The sequence below is a fragment of the Bos indicus x Bos taurus genome, chromosome 13 (genome assembly GCF_003369695.1).
Source record: "Bos indicus x Bos taurus breed Angus x Brahman F1 hybrid chromosome 13, Bos_hybrid_MaternalHap_v2.0, whole genome shotgun sequence".
Taxonomy (NCBI): domain Eukaryota; kingdom Metazoa; phylum Chordata; class Mammalia; order Artiodactyla; family Bovidae; genus Bos; species Bos indicus x Bos taurus.
Window position 1 is genome coordinate 65,122,753 of NC_040088.1, and position 16,141 is coordinate 65,138,893.

At 38.3% G+C, this 16,141-nt stretch overlaps 1 protein-coding gene across 12 annotated transcripts in view; it reads left to right on the top strand.

Annotated features, from left to right (window-relative positions):
* Positions 1-16,141, top strand: part of CREM (cAMP responsive element modulator) — a 67,599-nt gene that overhangs the window by 22,300 nt on the left and 29,158 nt on the right. For all 12 annotated transcript variants that reach the window (XM_027560047.1, XM_027560044.1, XM_027560051.1 and 9 more), the window contains one exon: positions 13,955-14,101. In XM_027560047.1, coding sequence (XP_027415848.1) covers positions 13,955-14,101 — 147 coding nt within the window. The remainder of the gene's footprint in view (positions 1-13,954; positions 14,102-16,141) is intronic.

Consider the following 16,141-nt stretch of genomic DNA (forward strand, 5'->3'; position numbering starts at 1 on the left):
TGAATAGCTGTCAGAAAACAAAACAAGCAATGTTTGTTATTGCTAATTGGCCAGCAACATCATATTTGTATATGATGATTTGCATCATGTTAGGTTGATTTGTTATATTTATTATTGGCTGAGTACATCTAGCTCAAGCTCAGTGTTTAATTGAATCTTATTTTTTAAACCTCAGTATGATGAAATTAAAAGATGCTTACTCCTTGGAAGAAAAGTTATGACCAACCTAGATAGCATATTGAAAAGCAGAGACATTACTTTGCCAACAAAGGTCCGTCTAGTCAAGGCTATGGTTTTTCCAGTGGTCATGTATGGATGTGAGAGTTGGACTGTGAAGAAAGCTGAGTGCTGAAGAATTGATGCTTTTGAACTGTGGTGTTGGAGAAGACTCTTGAGAGTCCCTTGGACTTGCAAGGAGATCCAACCAGTGCATTCTGAAGGAGATCAGCCCTAGGATTTCTTTGGAAGGAATGATGCTAAAGCTGAAACTCCAGTACTTTGGCCACCTCATGCGAAGAGTTGACTCATTGGAAAAGACTCTGATGCTGGGAGGGATTGGGGGCAGGAGGAGAAGGGGACAACAGAGGATGAGATGGCTGGATGGCATCACCGACTCGATGGACGTGAGTCTGGGTGAACTCCAGGAGTTGGTAATGGACAGGGAGGCCTGGCGTGCTGCAATTCATGGGGTCGCAGAGTCGGACACGACTGAGCGACTGAACTGAACTGAAGCTGATTCCGTGACTTGAGAGGCTCTTACTGGAGGAAATATTCCTCTTAAGATTGTAAAATAAAAAGTTTCATTTTATTGTTGACTTTCTTTCTATTGCCCTTTAATTTTATGTATTCTTTCTCCTGGTTATTTTTAAGTGCCATAATTTAATTTTTTTGATCATAATACTTGTATTCATTTAGCTCTAAAAATTAACATAAATTAGGAGGAGAAAATAGAACACTGATTTTTTTTTTCAGTAAATGCTAAATCTTCATTGTTTCTTAACTAATTCAAGAAAATATACTACTTTGACATGTAACTCATTCTTGAAGGTAATTTAGGGTTTAAGGGACATAAGTAAAAATAATTTGTGAACTATTAATATTAGTGACCATTTTGTTTGATTTGAATAATAATTTTTTATATAATCTGTACTCATATTTTGATAACTTTGTATATAATAGCTAGTTGTATTGTTGTTCAGTCTCTAAGTCAGGTCTGACTCTTTGCAACCCCAGGGACTGAGGCATGCCAGGCTTCCCTGTCCTCCAGTATCTCCCAGAGTTTGCTCAAATTCTTGTCCATTGAGTTGGTGATGCCATCCAACCATCTCATCCTCTGTCGCCCCCTTCTTTCCTAATAATAATAGCTAGTATATTTTGCTAGTATATTTCTTTCAGTTAAGTTCAGTTGCTCAGTTCATGTCTGACTCTTTGCAACCCCATGAACTGCAGCACACCAGGCTTCCTTGTCCATCACCAACTCCTGGAGTCCAACCAAACTCATGTCAATTGAGTCGGTGATGCCAACCAACCATCTCATCCTCTGTTGTCCCCTTCTCTTCCTGCCCTCAATCTTTCCCAGCATCAGGGTCTTTTCAAATGAGTCAGCTCTTTGCATCAGGTGGCCAAAGTATTGGACTTTCAGCTTCAACATCATTCCTTCCAATGAACAGTCAGGACTGATCTCCTTTAGGATGGACTGGTTGGAGCTCCTTGCAGTCCAAGGGACTCTCAAGAGTCTTCTCCAACACCACAGTTCAAAAGCATCAGTTCTTTGGCACTCAACTTTCTTTATAGTCCAACTCTCACATCCATACATGACCACTGGAAAAAACATAGCCTTGACTAGATGGACCTTTGTCAACAAAGTAATGTCTCTGCTTTTTTAATATGCTGTCTAGGTTGGTCATAACTTTCCTTCCAAGGAGTAAGTGTCTTTTAATTTCATGGCTGCAATCATCATCTGCAGTGATTTTGGAGCCCCAAAAAATAGTCTGCCACTGTTTCCATTGTTTCCCCATCTATTTGCCATGAACTGATGGGACAGTATGCCATGATCTTAGTTTTCTGAATGTTGAGCTTTAAGCCAACTTTTTCACTTTCCTATTTCACTTTCATCAAGAGGCTCTTTAGTTCTTCTTCACCTTCTGCTTCTTTAAAGGTTAATTTTTGGCTTTAAAACGCACTCTGTATTTTCATCCCAGTGTATTACATGTGATAATACTTTGCTTTGAATGAAAATTGATGTTTCAGGAACTTCCCTGGTGCCCCAGTGATTAAGAATCCACTTTCTAGTTTAGGGGACGCAGATTTGATCCCTGGTCAGGGAACTAAGATCCCACAGACCGAGGAGCAACTTAGCTCATGTGCCACACAACTAAGACCTGATGCAGCCAAATAAGTATTTTTTTAAAAATAGGAAAATTGATGTTTCAAAGATAATTTCAGCAGGTATAAAGCAAAGTCAAATTTCAGAATAAGATTTTGTTTTTTCACTTCTTATAATCAGGAAAAAATACAAATCTGTTTTAGTGTTTAAGAGATTGTTAGAGATATTCTGTCATTTGTAATGATTTTAGGTACTTTTTGATGCTCAAGTCTTAGTTTTAGTAGCAGGTAGTTTGTCACTAACAGTAATGGAAAAATAACTGAGTATAAACAGTTACTTTTTTTACGCTTTCTCTGATTTTTCCTAGTTAACGAGTAGGTTGTGGGGAGGGAATACAGGAGGTGCTGTTGATAAAGGGCTATAGATTCCGATTTGAAGGATAAAAATGTTCTGGAGATCTTTTACAAAAGTATGAATATGACGAACAGTACACTTAAAAGTGGTTAAGATGATTAATTTTATATTATGTATTTTTTTACCACAATAAAAGAACAGCAAAAACAAAAATAGACTAGACACTGAAATTTTTTAATATTAGAAATGTTAATTTTTATAGTTTCTTCCTTGAGTAAGATTCAGTTTGTTTACTTTGCCTCACTTCAATTTTTGCTGCTACAACCTCTGTAAGCCCCAAACTATTAAAGGAATTACACTGGGAAGCACAGAGGCTTTGGGAAATTTTCACTCATTGATTAATTGTGATGACAGCATCTTAGTAATGATCTTCAGAATTGTGAGCTTTCTGAGCCTTCCCCCACCCCCAGAGGTACGACGTGTGGTTCTCCAAAAAGGCGTAGGAGAGAAAAGCCTGCTTGTGAGGTCAAAAATATGGGGTTGGCCAAAAAAGTTTGTTCAGGTTTTACGGCAAAACCCAATGCTAAGTAAAGACAATATCAGGTGAAAATAGTGCAAGCAGAAATAGTTCAGGAAAAGCACTTGCCTTTAAGTAGGTAAGTTCTATACAGCAGTAGACCTCTTTTTAAATACCTTTTGAAAACTAATGGTAATTTATTTGATATCAGATATGTTAATATACCATGATAGGTACTGCCAGTATAAGTTGGCCTCCCAGTTCCTCAGAACTTTCTAGTTTTACCTTTTCTAGGGGCTTGTTTCCTGCTTTGTACTTGGTATAAGGAAAAAGAGCCCTAACTTACACCAATATTCAGTTTGAATTAAGTGTTTTACACATAGCTCAGTTCTCACAACAACTCTGTAGAAAGGTACTGTTTTCATTATCTTTTGCAGTTGAGGAAAATTTGGTACAGAGAGGCTGAGTAACTTGTCACAAGTCACATAGCTAGTAAAAGGCAGAGCCCAGGAAACCTGGCTTTAGATAGCATTAAATATTTCTATTACTTCTGTGATAATACATAGGTACTCAGTGTTGAACCAGATTATTTCAGAGGACATTACCTGGGAACATGCATGATCAGCAAAGAGTAATCATAATTGTATGCTACATATAGTTACTATGGGGCTTCCCTGGTGGCTTAGCTGGTAAAGAACCCGCCTACAATTCAGGAGACCCTGGTTTGATTCCTGGGTTGGGAAGTTCCACTGGAGAAGGGATAGGCTACCCACTCCAGTATTTTGGGGCTTCCCTGGTGGCTCAGATGGTAAAGAATCTGCCTCCTGTGCAGGAAACCCAAGTTCAGTCTCTGAGTCAAGAAGATCCCCTGGAGAAGGGAATGGCTACCCACTCCAGTATTCTTTCCTGGAGAATTCTATTGACAGAAGAGCCTAGCAGGCTACAGTCCATGGGGTCGAAGAGTTGGACAACAGAATGAGCAACTAACACTTTTCACTTTCAAGATAGTTTCATGTTTATGTCCCAGTTCAGCTTCTGATCTTGGGTAAATGAAGAGCGTAGAAGATTTAAACTTTATCCATTTTGATGTATTAGTAACTGGTCCATATAAATCCTGGCACCAATAACCAATCTAACTATTAAGCAGTAACTCTGGGGTCAGGAGCACGAGAGCGCCCACAGCTTTAGAATTATGTTTTATAAAATGATGAGGAAGTCAGTCTCATTGCCTTTGGTAAAATCAACGGATTGATTATCTTCTTGGCAATGAGCCAGCTAATTATCATCTACAGCAAATGTGGGGCAATTCGTTATTGCTATTTTTGTATATGGTTAAAGAAAAGACATAAAATTCTCAGTCTTAAGTTCAAGTTTATAGTTCAGTAGTGTTTGCTGTAATGTATTCGCATTGTTGTGACACAGATCTCCAGATCTTTTTCATCTTGCAGATCTAACACTGTGTACCTATTAAACAACAACTCCTTTTTACACACCCCCCCAACCTCCTGTAACTACCATTCTATGTTTGGTTTCTATGAATTTGCCTACTTTTGGATACCTCATATAAGAGGAATCATCAACATTTGTCTTTTCAGTTCAGTTCACTCAGTCGTCTGACTCTTTGCAACCTTGTGGACTGCAGCACGCCAGGCCTCCCTGTCTATCACCAACTCCCGGAGTTCAACCAAACTCATGTCCATTGAGTTGGTGATGCCATCCAACCATCTCATCCTCTGTCATTCCCTTCTCCCCCTGCCCTCAATCTTTCCCAGCATCAGGGTATTTTCAAATAAGTCAGCTCTTCATATCAGGTGGCCAAAGTAATGGAGTTTCAGCTTCAGCATCAGTCCTTCCAGTGAATATTCAGGACTGATCTCCTTTAGGATGGACTGGTTGGATCTCCTTGCAATCCAAGGGACTCTCAAGAGTCTTTTCCAACACCACAGTTCAAAAGCATCAATTCTTTAGCACTCAGCTTTCTTGATAGTCCAACTCTCACATCCATACATGACTACTCGAAAAACCATAGCTTTGACTAGAAAGATCTTTGCTGGTAAAGTAATGTCTCTGCTTTTTAATATGCTGTCTAGGTTGGTCATAACTTTCCTTCCAAGGAGTAAGCATCTTTTAATTTCATGGCTGCAGTCATCATCTGCAGTGATTCTGGAGCCCCCCCAAAAATAAAGTCTGTCACTGCTTCCACTGTTTCCCCATCTATTTGCCATGAAGTGGTGGGACTGGATGCCACAATCTTAGTTTTCTGAATGTTGAGATTTACGCCAACTTTTTCACTCTCCTCTTTCACTTCTTCTTCACTTTCTGCCGTAAGGGTTGTGTCATCTGCACATCTGAGGTTATTGACATTTCTCCTGGCAATCTTGATTCCATCTTGTGCTTCCTCCAGCCCAGCATTTCTTATGATGTACTCTGCATATAAGTTAAATAAGCAGGGTGACAATATACAGCCTTGATGTACTCCTTCCCCTATTTGGAACCGGTGTATTGTTCCATGTCCAGTTCTAACTGTTGCTTCCTGACCTGCATACAGATTTCTCAAGAGGAAGGTCAGATAGTCTGGTATTCCCATCTCTTTAAGAATTTTCCAGAGTTTGTTGTGGTCCACACAGTCGGACACTTTGGCATAGTCAATAAAGCAGAAATAGATGTTTTTCTGGAACTCTCTTGCTTTTTCGATGATCCAACGGATGTTGGCAATTTGATCTCTGGTTCCTCTGCCTTTTCTAAATCCAGCTTGAACGTCTGGAACAGTTCGTGATTCACATTCTGTTGAAGCCTGGCTTGGAGAATTTTGAGCATTACTTTACTAGCATGCGAGATGAGTGCAATTGTGAGGTAGTTTGAGCATTCTTTGGCATTGCCTTTCTTTGGGATTGGAATGAAAACGGACCTTTTCCAGTCCTGTGGCCACTGCTGAGTTTTCCAAATTTGCTGGCGTATTGAGTGCAGCACTTTCATAGCATCATCTTTTAGGATTTGAAATAGCTCAACTGGAATTCCATCACCTTTGCTAGCTTTGTTCATAGTGATGCTTCCTAAGGCCCACTTGACTTCACATTCCAGGATGTCTGGCTCTAGGTTGGTGATCACACCATCGTGATTATCTGGATCATGAAGATCTTTTTTGTATAGTTCTTCTATGTATTCTTGCCACCTCTTAGTATCTTCTGCTTCTGTTAGATCCATACCATTTCTGTCCTTTATCGAGCCCATCTTTGCATGAAATGTTCCCTTGGTATCTCTAATTTTCTTGACGAGATATCTAGACTTTCCCATTCTATTGTTTTCCTCTATTTCTTTGCACTGATCACTGAGGAAGGCTTTCTTATCTCCTTGCTGTTCTTTGGAACTCTGCCTTCAAATGGGCCTGTCTTTCCTTTTCTCCTTACCTTTCACTTCTCTTCTTGCACAGCTGTTTCTAAGGCCTCCTCAGACAACCATTTTGACTTTTTGCATTTCTTTTCCTTGTCTTTTTGTGATTGGCTTATTACACTTCACATAATGTCCTGAAGGTTTATCTGTATTGTATGTGATAGGAATTCCTTCCTCTCTGTATGTACACACCACATTTTGTTTATTATTACTGTTTTTTAAAGTTGTTTTTGTTAAGTCAGTAATCTTTAGGGCTTATATACCAAATGATTGGTAGAAAAATTAATGTAGAATAGTTCAAGTGAATTGAAGTTTCCTTCATAGGCATTCCTATGAGTTGAGACTGTGGTGGTGGTTTGGTTGCTAAGTCGTTTCCGATTCTTGCACCCTCATGGACTATAGCCTGCCAGGCTCCTCTGTCCATGGAATTCTCCAGGCAAGAATACTGGAGTGGATTGCCATTTCCTTCTCCAAGGGATCTTCCTGATCCAGGAATCGAACCCAGGTCTCCTGCCTTTCAGGCAGATTCTTTACCCACTGAGCTATGAGAGAAGATCCCAATAAGTTGATACTGGTCAGAAATAAAGGTAAGTGGTTTTAGGCATTCATTCTGTAGCTTCAGGCTTTTGGCATGTACATTTCTTCCTCAGTATTAAAATGAATCTAATCTATATCATTGTTAAGAGTAGTTTTAGTATCCACTGTTTGCCCATATAAGCCATCTGTTGGGTAAATGTCATTTTGGGCTCAGGATCTCATAGCAACCTACTTCACCACGTGCATTTATTACTTTATAATGGAGTTGGCTAGAAAATTATGATCAGTTTTAGTTTCAGTCTTATTGAAATCAATATATAAGATTGATTTTTAAAAGTCTAGAGCTAAAAGAATTTTGACTTCCCTAAAGATCATGTTCATAGTCAGTCTTTATATAAGTAAAACACATATCATATTAGAATATAAAATGATGCTCCAAGTACTGTTAATAGGAAATGATAAGGATCAGCTAGAGAAAAAAGTCCACTAGAGCGTTGTTTTTCAAAGCATAAAGAAACCCTAATTTTGTCATCACCAGTCGCCACAGTGATCACCACTGCTTATTGGAAGTATTATCAGAATAGACCATATAATTAAGAATGACTTGATTCTGATATTTGCTTTGCTTTCAAAAGGGGAATTTTTTAAAAGAGACATATTTGGCCATTTCGAATTACTTCCTTTTTAAATTCAGATTATAAATTTTAGATAGTTTTTGTTTATTCCCTATCCACAGAAAGGATTCAAAGATCATGTTGTAGTTCTCCTTATAATTTTAACATAGATATAAAAATATCAGTCTCATGTGTCCAACTCTGTTATCAGTGCTTTCAGTTGATATTTACAAGGTAAAATTTAACTCCATTGATTTTTGCAATTTGTTAGTCACATTGTTTAAAAAAACCAGAACCTCAATATGGGAAAGAAAAACAGTAAAGACACTACAGTGATACCAATTCTGTATTTTTCATGTTGTGTTTGTCTTCATTTAATGTGATTAAAAACAACTTTTAAAAACATTTTTTTTTATTTATTTATTTGGCTGCACCAGGTCTTAGTAGTGGCATGTGAGATTTAGTTCCCTGACCAGAGATCAAACCTGAGCCCCCTACATTGGGAGCATGGAGTCTTAGCCACTGCACCACCAGGGGAGTCCCTAAGTACAACTTTTTAAAAAGTGAAGTGAAATAGTTTATGTCTATTTTAAAGTATTTATAATATTATTTGCCTGTTTTCAGCCTTATTCTTTAAACACTTCTTTTTTCGCTGTAGAATCAACAGACTCTTTTTGAGAATCTTGTCTTAATACACAGAAATCAAGATATTTTTCCAGCTTCTCCCATAGGGTGTTACTGGGTTTTCATTGGAGTCCTTGGAATTAAAATAGATAATGTATAGATTTGATTTTTCAGGCAGCAGAATTGATAGTGAAGTCTGCTAGACCATGCATTCACCTCTTCTCATCCTTTATTAACTGTCTGGAATGTGGGCTCAGTGACTGTGTGACACGTTCAGCTGCACTGTGACCTCATAAACCCCATCATAAGGGAACCTAGCTACGCATTGGTGCCAGTCCACTAGGTGCTAATCAAATGCTGTGTGACAACATTGTGAGGTTTTACCAGTTATAAGTGTCATTATTAGATTTTTTTTTAATTGCAAAGCCAAGTTAGGCTGTCAACTGCATCATCTTCATTTATTTCATCACGTTAATTCCTGTCTCTAGTGGGGTTTTTGGTGGATGTGGTGGCCTCAGCATAATCTATGTTTCAGGCATCCTATAGAAGAGGATTATTCTTCAGGGGATCTGGAAAAAAAGGTAAACTGTCTGGCATGAGTTCATTTTTACACTTTTTAGAGCCTCATAAATAGAGGTGTAAAATTATAAAATATAAAACACACCCATTTTATGTGTTTGTTTTTTGGGCAGTTGCCTGCTTGATTGATGGAATGTGATGAGTGTATTGATAGATCCTCCCTTGGCCTTCTTTCCTACTTTTCTTTTAGACTTTTTTTTTTGCACAGAAGTTCCCTCCTCTGAGAAGCTTCCCACAGAAGGTATACCTTAATGTAGCTTCCTTCCATCCTCCCTCTACCTCATTAGCTGTTGTTGATTAGTCTCTTAGTTGTGTCCAATTCCCCATGGACTGTAGCCCACCAGTTTCCTCTGTCTGTGGGATTTTCCCAGGCAAGAATACCGGAGTAGGTTGCCATTTCCTTCTCCCGGGGATCTTCCTGACCCAGGAATCAAACTCATGTCTCCTGCATTGGCAGGTGGATTCTTTATCCCTGAGACACCAGGGAAGCCCACCTCACTAGTTCCCCTTCTTTATTTTTCTTTTAAGAATTTGGTACCTCTCCCAAATTATGTTTTAGTCTCTTCATCTGTTTTCTATCTCCTGATTTAGGAGAGCAGACTTTTCTTGTTTACTGCCTTATCTCTGCTGTCTAGACTGGTCCACAAGGCAGGCTTCCAACATTTGTTGAGGGAACAAAAGAATGAGTTAATTTTTAAGTATGACTTGTTTCTGTGAGATTGACTTATTAAAAATTCTTGGAATGAATATATGATGTTTATAAGAAAAATGGGGCTTCCCAGGTGCCTCAGTGGGCAAAGACTCCACCTGCAATGCAGGAGACACAGGAGACTTGGGTTCAAACCCTGGTTTGGGAAGATCCCCTGGAGGAGGAAATGGCAACTGACTCCAGTATTCTTGCCTAGAGAATTCCGTGGATAGAGGAGTCTGGTGGATTACAGTCCATGAGGTCACAAAGAGTTGGATACAACTGAGCACATGCACACATGACCTTCACTGCCCAGAGTTTGGACATTGAGTTTTCACTGCAGATACAGATTCATGTAACTCATCTCCAGAATTCTGGGAATTCAGTTCTGTTCTAGTAGGTATAGCTCTGTTTTCTATAGCAGAGTTTCTTCTCACTAAGCCATTTTGATGCAGCATTGTTTAATAATGTAAAGTCCTGAAAATTACACTTGAAAAACATTTAGAGTGACTCTAAGCATGATTTATACTTATCAAAACCCCCATGAATCTTTCTTGAGTTGTTCTCCAGAATATCTAATTTTTCTCCAGCAGGTCATTTCCATGAAAGTGTGTGTAGCACTAACTGCATCTCAAGCCACAGGTCTCATCTGTAGGAATACTGGTGATGCTCTTGGGTATAATGTACCTTCTGTTTTGCTCAGTCTCTGACATATGAATGTTCTATCAAAATTACTGTGGGTGGTGATTTTGACCATCCTGCTGTGGTGGAGCTAAAATTGCAGCCTGTTTCAGCACTCTGCGCTTTGAGCTGTGAGCAGGGCCCAGAGGCTGCATGAGGACAGAGCAGCAGTTTTCAAAGTGTGATTCAGGGAACCCTGGAGGAGACTCCAAGGACCCAGTATTTTCCAAATAACTACTACATGATGTTACACAATCATGCCTGGAGGTTTTGGAGGACAAACCTATTTTCATAATAATACTAAGATGTATTTTTTTTTTCCTCCGGATTGGCATTTGCCCTGATGGCACAAAAACAGTGGGGGTTTGAAAGTGTTGGTGCCTCATCCCAGTCACGTAAGTGGTGCCAAACTTTGTTAGTGGTCATTACAGTCTTCACTGCATTCACTTGCAGTTTTTTTAAAAAAGTCTGTTCCACTTAAGATGGTCCCTGATGAAGCAGTAAACATTACCAATTATATTAAATCTTGACCCTCAAGTACATGTTGTTTTAATATTCTGTGTTCTGGAAGTGGAACATTCATTGAAAGCATTTCTGCCACTTACTGAAGAGCAGTGGTGATTTTGAGAAAAAACACAAGTTATTGTCTGAGGGACAAGATGAACTAGCTGCATGCACACACACACACACACCCGCCCCTGCCACAGGATATAATTTTTCTTAAAGCAGTGGCAAGTAACTAAATTATATCTATGTCTGTTCAAACTTGAGTATTTGAAAACTTTTCTCAAAAGCAAATGAAGTAAGCTTGTCACATCAAGGAAAACAGTTAACAGTGTTTATTGCTGATGATAAAATTCAGGCTTTTAGCAGAAGTTTCAAATTGTGGAAATTCTTCATCTGCCATTTTGAGCTTGATAACATGCCAATATTTTATAGTTTTCTGATGATGTTGATCTTGATTTTAATGAATGTAGTTTTCTGATAGAGTATCATGAAATTTATCAGCATTTGGGAGATCTACTTAATTCAATAACTCAGTATTTTCCAAGTAGCTACTACATGACATTACAAAATCATGCCTGGCTAAAGAACCATCTGAAGTATAAGACAGAGCAATAGATTTTTTTTTTTTTAGCATTTATTTATTCGGCTGCATCAGGTCTTAGTTGTAGCACGCAGGATCTTTAGTTGCAGTGTGTGGGATCCAGTTCCCTGACCAGGGATTGAACCTGGATTCCCTGCACTGGGAGTGCGTTGTGTTAGCCATTGGACCCCCAGGGAAGTCCCAGATCAATCGATTTTAACGTAACTAAGTTTTCAGATTCCACGTGGCCACTAACCTTTGAGAAAAACAACCACTAGCTGAGTTTTGGGGTAGTATCCAGAAGAATACCCACATTTTTATGAAAAAGCTATTGATACACTCCACCTTTTCTAATCATATATCTGTATAAGGCATATTCATATACCAATTAAAATAACTTATTACAATAGATTCAGTGCAGAAATAGGTATGAAAATCCAGCTTGTTTTAAGTTAAACCAGACATTAAAAGAATTTGTAAAAATGTAAAACATTGACATTCTTGTCACTAATTATTATGTCTTTGAAAACAGTCTTCAGAAAATGCTATTTATGTTAGCATATGATAGAATTATTGTTGTTTTTAAATTAATTACTAAGTATTTTTAAAATTTTCTGTTTTAATTTCTATTTAGTAAATATCAATATTATATATATAAAAACATATAACAGCTTATATATATAAGAGCTGAGAGGCTTGTCATAGCCAGTCGCACACATCTTTTTCCAGCTTTGTCTTCAGTGTCACCCATTGGCAACTTAAAATCTGCATAGTAGGAGTATTTTCATTACAGAAATCTGCAAAAGTTACCCATAGCATTTTCCCTTCCCAGGAGCTGGCTGTACATTTACAGGATCCTGCTGGATATAACATAAACAAAACTGAGGTCATCAGTCATTTTCAGTAAAGGTGTCCTGAGACTAAAAAGTCTGAGCCTTAGTCATTTGGCAGAGGAATACCTTTTTTGGGGGGAGGGCAACTGGTTCACAAAGAGAAGGATCCCTTTATATAGTTCATGCAGGGAACATTTGTAGAATAAATCTAGTGGCTTTTAAACTTCTGGATGTTAAATCTGAGGGCTCCATTATGGGATGCCCTTTTTCTTTCCCCTGAAATCTAAAGTTGGCAATAACACTCCAAGGGCAGATGGGCTGAATTTGCCCATGGGGCTCCATATCGGTGGTCTCTGCCCCGGTTTCTCACTTTTCTGTCCAGCTGTTATCCAGACCATAATGAGGCCCGGCTCAAGGGGCAGCTTCTACACAACACCTCTGCTTGTTCAGACTCCTGCTGATCTGTCTGTTTTGTACTCCTGTGGTTTTCATGACCTGGACAATGGAGCAATTAGTCCTCTACTGTGTGTGTGCTGTTGTTTCTGAGGTGTTGGTTTTACCAATTCTGCTTTCCACCCCGGTGCACCTAGTTCAGTGCTCTCCATGTAGGTTCTCTTGCATGGATAGAAGACTTTACTTCTAGGTTGCCAAAGAAGTTTGCCTTCCAAGGGAATGATGTAAACACATCTGATTATTTGTTATAAACCTGGTTCTTAGTAACTCTTAAAAAGTATTTGTGTAAGTTGGTTGGAAATGATTGGTTTTCCTTCAATTGAGGGCCCACAGAGGCTTTCTTCAAAATTTTTTTTAGATTCTGTGGTCTGCCACCGCTCATGATAGAAACTAGCAGGTTCTTTCACGTCCAAAGTCTCTGTCTGTTCCAAGGAAGTCATAATCAATAGTGAAACTTAGTAAAGTGAGGCAGAGTTTGTAAGATTATGCTGGCTCTTAGGACTGAGTTGTTTACCAATTAGAAACTTGGCAGGTTTTGAGTCCAGAGAAGTGAACAAAACAAAACAGGTTTTAATGTGTTTTGCTGGCAGGGCTCTTTGTTGCAAGCACCCAAGGTGGTGGGAAACAGCTGTATCTCCTTTCTGTGCAATCCAAGTGATGGTTCTGCATGCTCAAGCTGTGGGGAGGGGAGTGTGCAAGGACCACACAGTCTCCAGGGGATGAGCTTTCTCTGGTTTGGAGATGCTAAGGGCCTGAGAGGTCCTGGGATTTCTTTGACCTATGCCTTTTTTTATGACTATTGGGGCATAAAAGTAACTGCAATTTTCATCAGTATAGAGACAAGGCATTAGCTTGTATCTGGAGTAATACTCTAATATCACATGTCAGAAATTGCACTTATTGAAAAAATAATTTACCATATTTAAGTTCTGTCTCCGATTGCTCTTAAGTTAGAGAGAGTGGTTTATACTCTGGCCTAAAGAAGGCTTCACTGTTAGTCTTGAGGTCGTAGTGAGGTAGTTTAACTGCTTTAGAACTTTGTGCTTGGAACATTCTTAGCCACTGAAGCATGGGAACTGAAAGTGAGACGCATGGGTTCTTTAATATCTGTCACATCAGAGAATGACTATTCCAGCACAGTAACCATCTCCTAATGGTGAGTACCTTGGCTTGCTGGTCATTTCTTAAAAGCAGGGAAAATAGGCAGATTGTAACAGTGGGAGAAAAAAAAAACGTTCAGCCTTAATCCTCAATGATGCTGTTTTTTGCAGGTTTCTGTAGCTGGATCCAGCACCGGAAGAGGCTCCCCAGCTGTAACTCTAGTACAGTTACCTTCCGGCCAGACCGTCCATGTCCAGGGAGTAATTCAGACACCACAGCCATCCGTTATTCAGTCACCACAAATACAAACTGTTCAGGTTAGCCTCCTTCCTCAATGACTTCTCTTTGACTTTCTTGAGCTTTTTACTAATTCATTTATCATTTTTTTTTCCTGTAGATTTGATGCTCTCTCTCTCTTTTTTTTTAACCACATAAGGAGCAATCTATTAGTATGGTGGTAATTTCTTTTTGTTATGTCAACACTGGCTTCTTTATTTAATTTGAAATTGCACATTTGCCTATGTTCATTGAGAGAAAAATTATAAAATACAGAAAAGAAGAAAGTAAAAATAATCTCAGCACTCAGATATAAGTACTGTTAACATTTGGTTGAAAGTCTTCCATATATGTTTTCTATGTGCATACATAAACATATTTTAATGGCATGCTAGTATTCTATTATTTATATGTACTATATTATTACCAAAGTATAATGTAGTAATGTTACCAATTATATGTAGTGTCTTTTTTTAGTCATAGATGACCCAATATAAATTATTTTAATATAATTCAATATAACGTAACAATTTCCATATTTTAAAGTATTTTTAAGTTTTTAATACCTTGAGAAATGTTATTTATACACATCCTGTGTTTATCTAAATATATGTACATAAGCTATATTTGTGCATTTGCCTAAAAATTTCTTTAGGATAAATTCTAAGTGGTTGAACTGGTGGGCATGGAAAAGAGTGATGCTCAACTCTTGTTATTAAACATTTGTAAGAATTTCCTTTTTATTCCTGTAGAAGTTTTTTTTTTTGAAAGTCCCTCAGTCATGTCTGACTCTTTGCTACCCCATGGACTGTAGCACACCAGGCTCCTCTATCCATGAATTCAGGCCAGAATACTGGAGTGGGTAGCTGTTCCCTTCTCCAGGGGATCTTCCCACCCCAGGCTTTGAACCCAGGTCTCCCACATTGCAGGCAGATTCCTTTTTCTTTGTGAAGTGCTTGGTGCCCTGTTGGATACAGAGATTGACTCGGGCTGCAGTTTCGTTGTCAGCTCCTAATTTGCAGGCCCAGTCAGTCTCCTTTAAATAAGGTTTCTCTTTGCTCAAACTGAGATTCATTTAGCAAAGCTCTCCAAAAATGCTTAAAAGTACTTTGAGGCTTCTTTGGAGATGTCTGATAAACATCGTAATGTAAATATTCTAGTACTAACACTTTTCACCAATACTCACAGTAAAGTGTAGAAATTTAGATTTATTGTTCATTCAGTATGTGTGCCATGATATCATTGTTAATTGCTGTTGCATTTATACATCAGATTAAACCTTGTTTTTTTTAGATGTGGTTAGTATTGCGGTTGTAATCCAGAGATGTGTTTTGTTATTTATTGTCACCAAAGTTGGTCATAAATTCTTAACATTTCTTAAGCAAAAACATTCTTTTTTGCATCAACAGATATAAATTATTAAGTATGCATTTTTAAAGCATACTATTCTCTTTTACTAAATTTATTTCTGTTCCTTTTTAAGATCAGTTTGTCTTTATCCTTTAAATATTGAAATTATTTGAACCTATCTGATGACAAAAAGATCTGTGAAGAAAATGTAGTTGCTTATACTTAATTGGTCTTGTCCTTTTCCTGTGTATTTGAATCTAGTTTGTTGCAAAATAAGGATAAGGGTTGCACCACGATACTTGAAGTAATAAATCCATGTGCAATAAAAGTCTGTTTATCTTTGTGGCACAGATGTCTCTTCCGAGTTGTTCAAAAGTTTGAGTGATTCTCAGTAGTGTCTTTTTTTTTTTTTCCTTTCTTGTGAGGACCTTAATTCTAGGAGCTTCTGACTCTTTCTGACTCTGATTATAAAACAAGACTTTCCACTCTCCTTTTTGTGACTTTTATTAGGATGCAGATATTTCTACTTAGCTTTAACCTTGGTGGCACTGGAAGAGAGAGTATTATCTCATTTTCAATAGGCTGTTTTGGATTTTGTTAAATGGGTGACTTAATTATCTTTACAGAGGTAGGGGCCTGTGGATCTTGTCTTAGAATTCCAACCTGGTGAGTGATGAACTTCAGTTTTCACTTTCTACAGTAATAGCCTACCTTACACAAAGGGGTGGTTA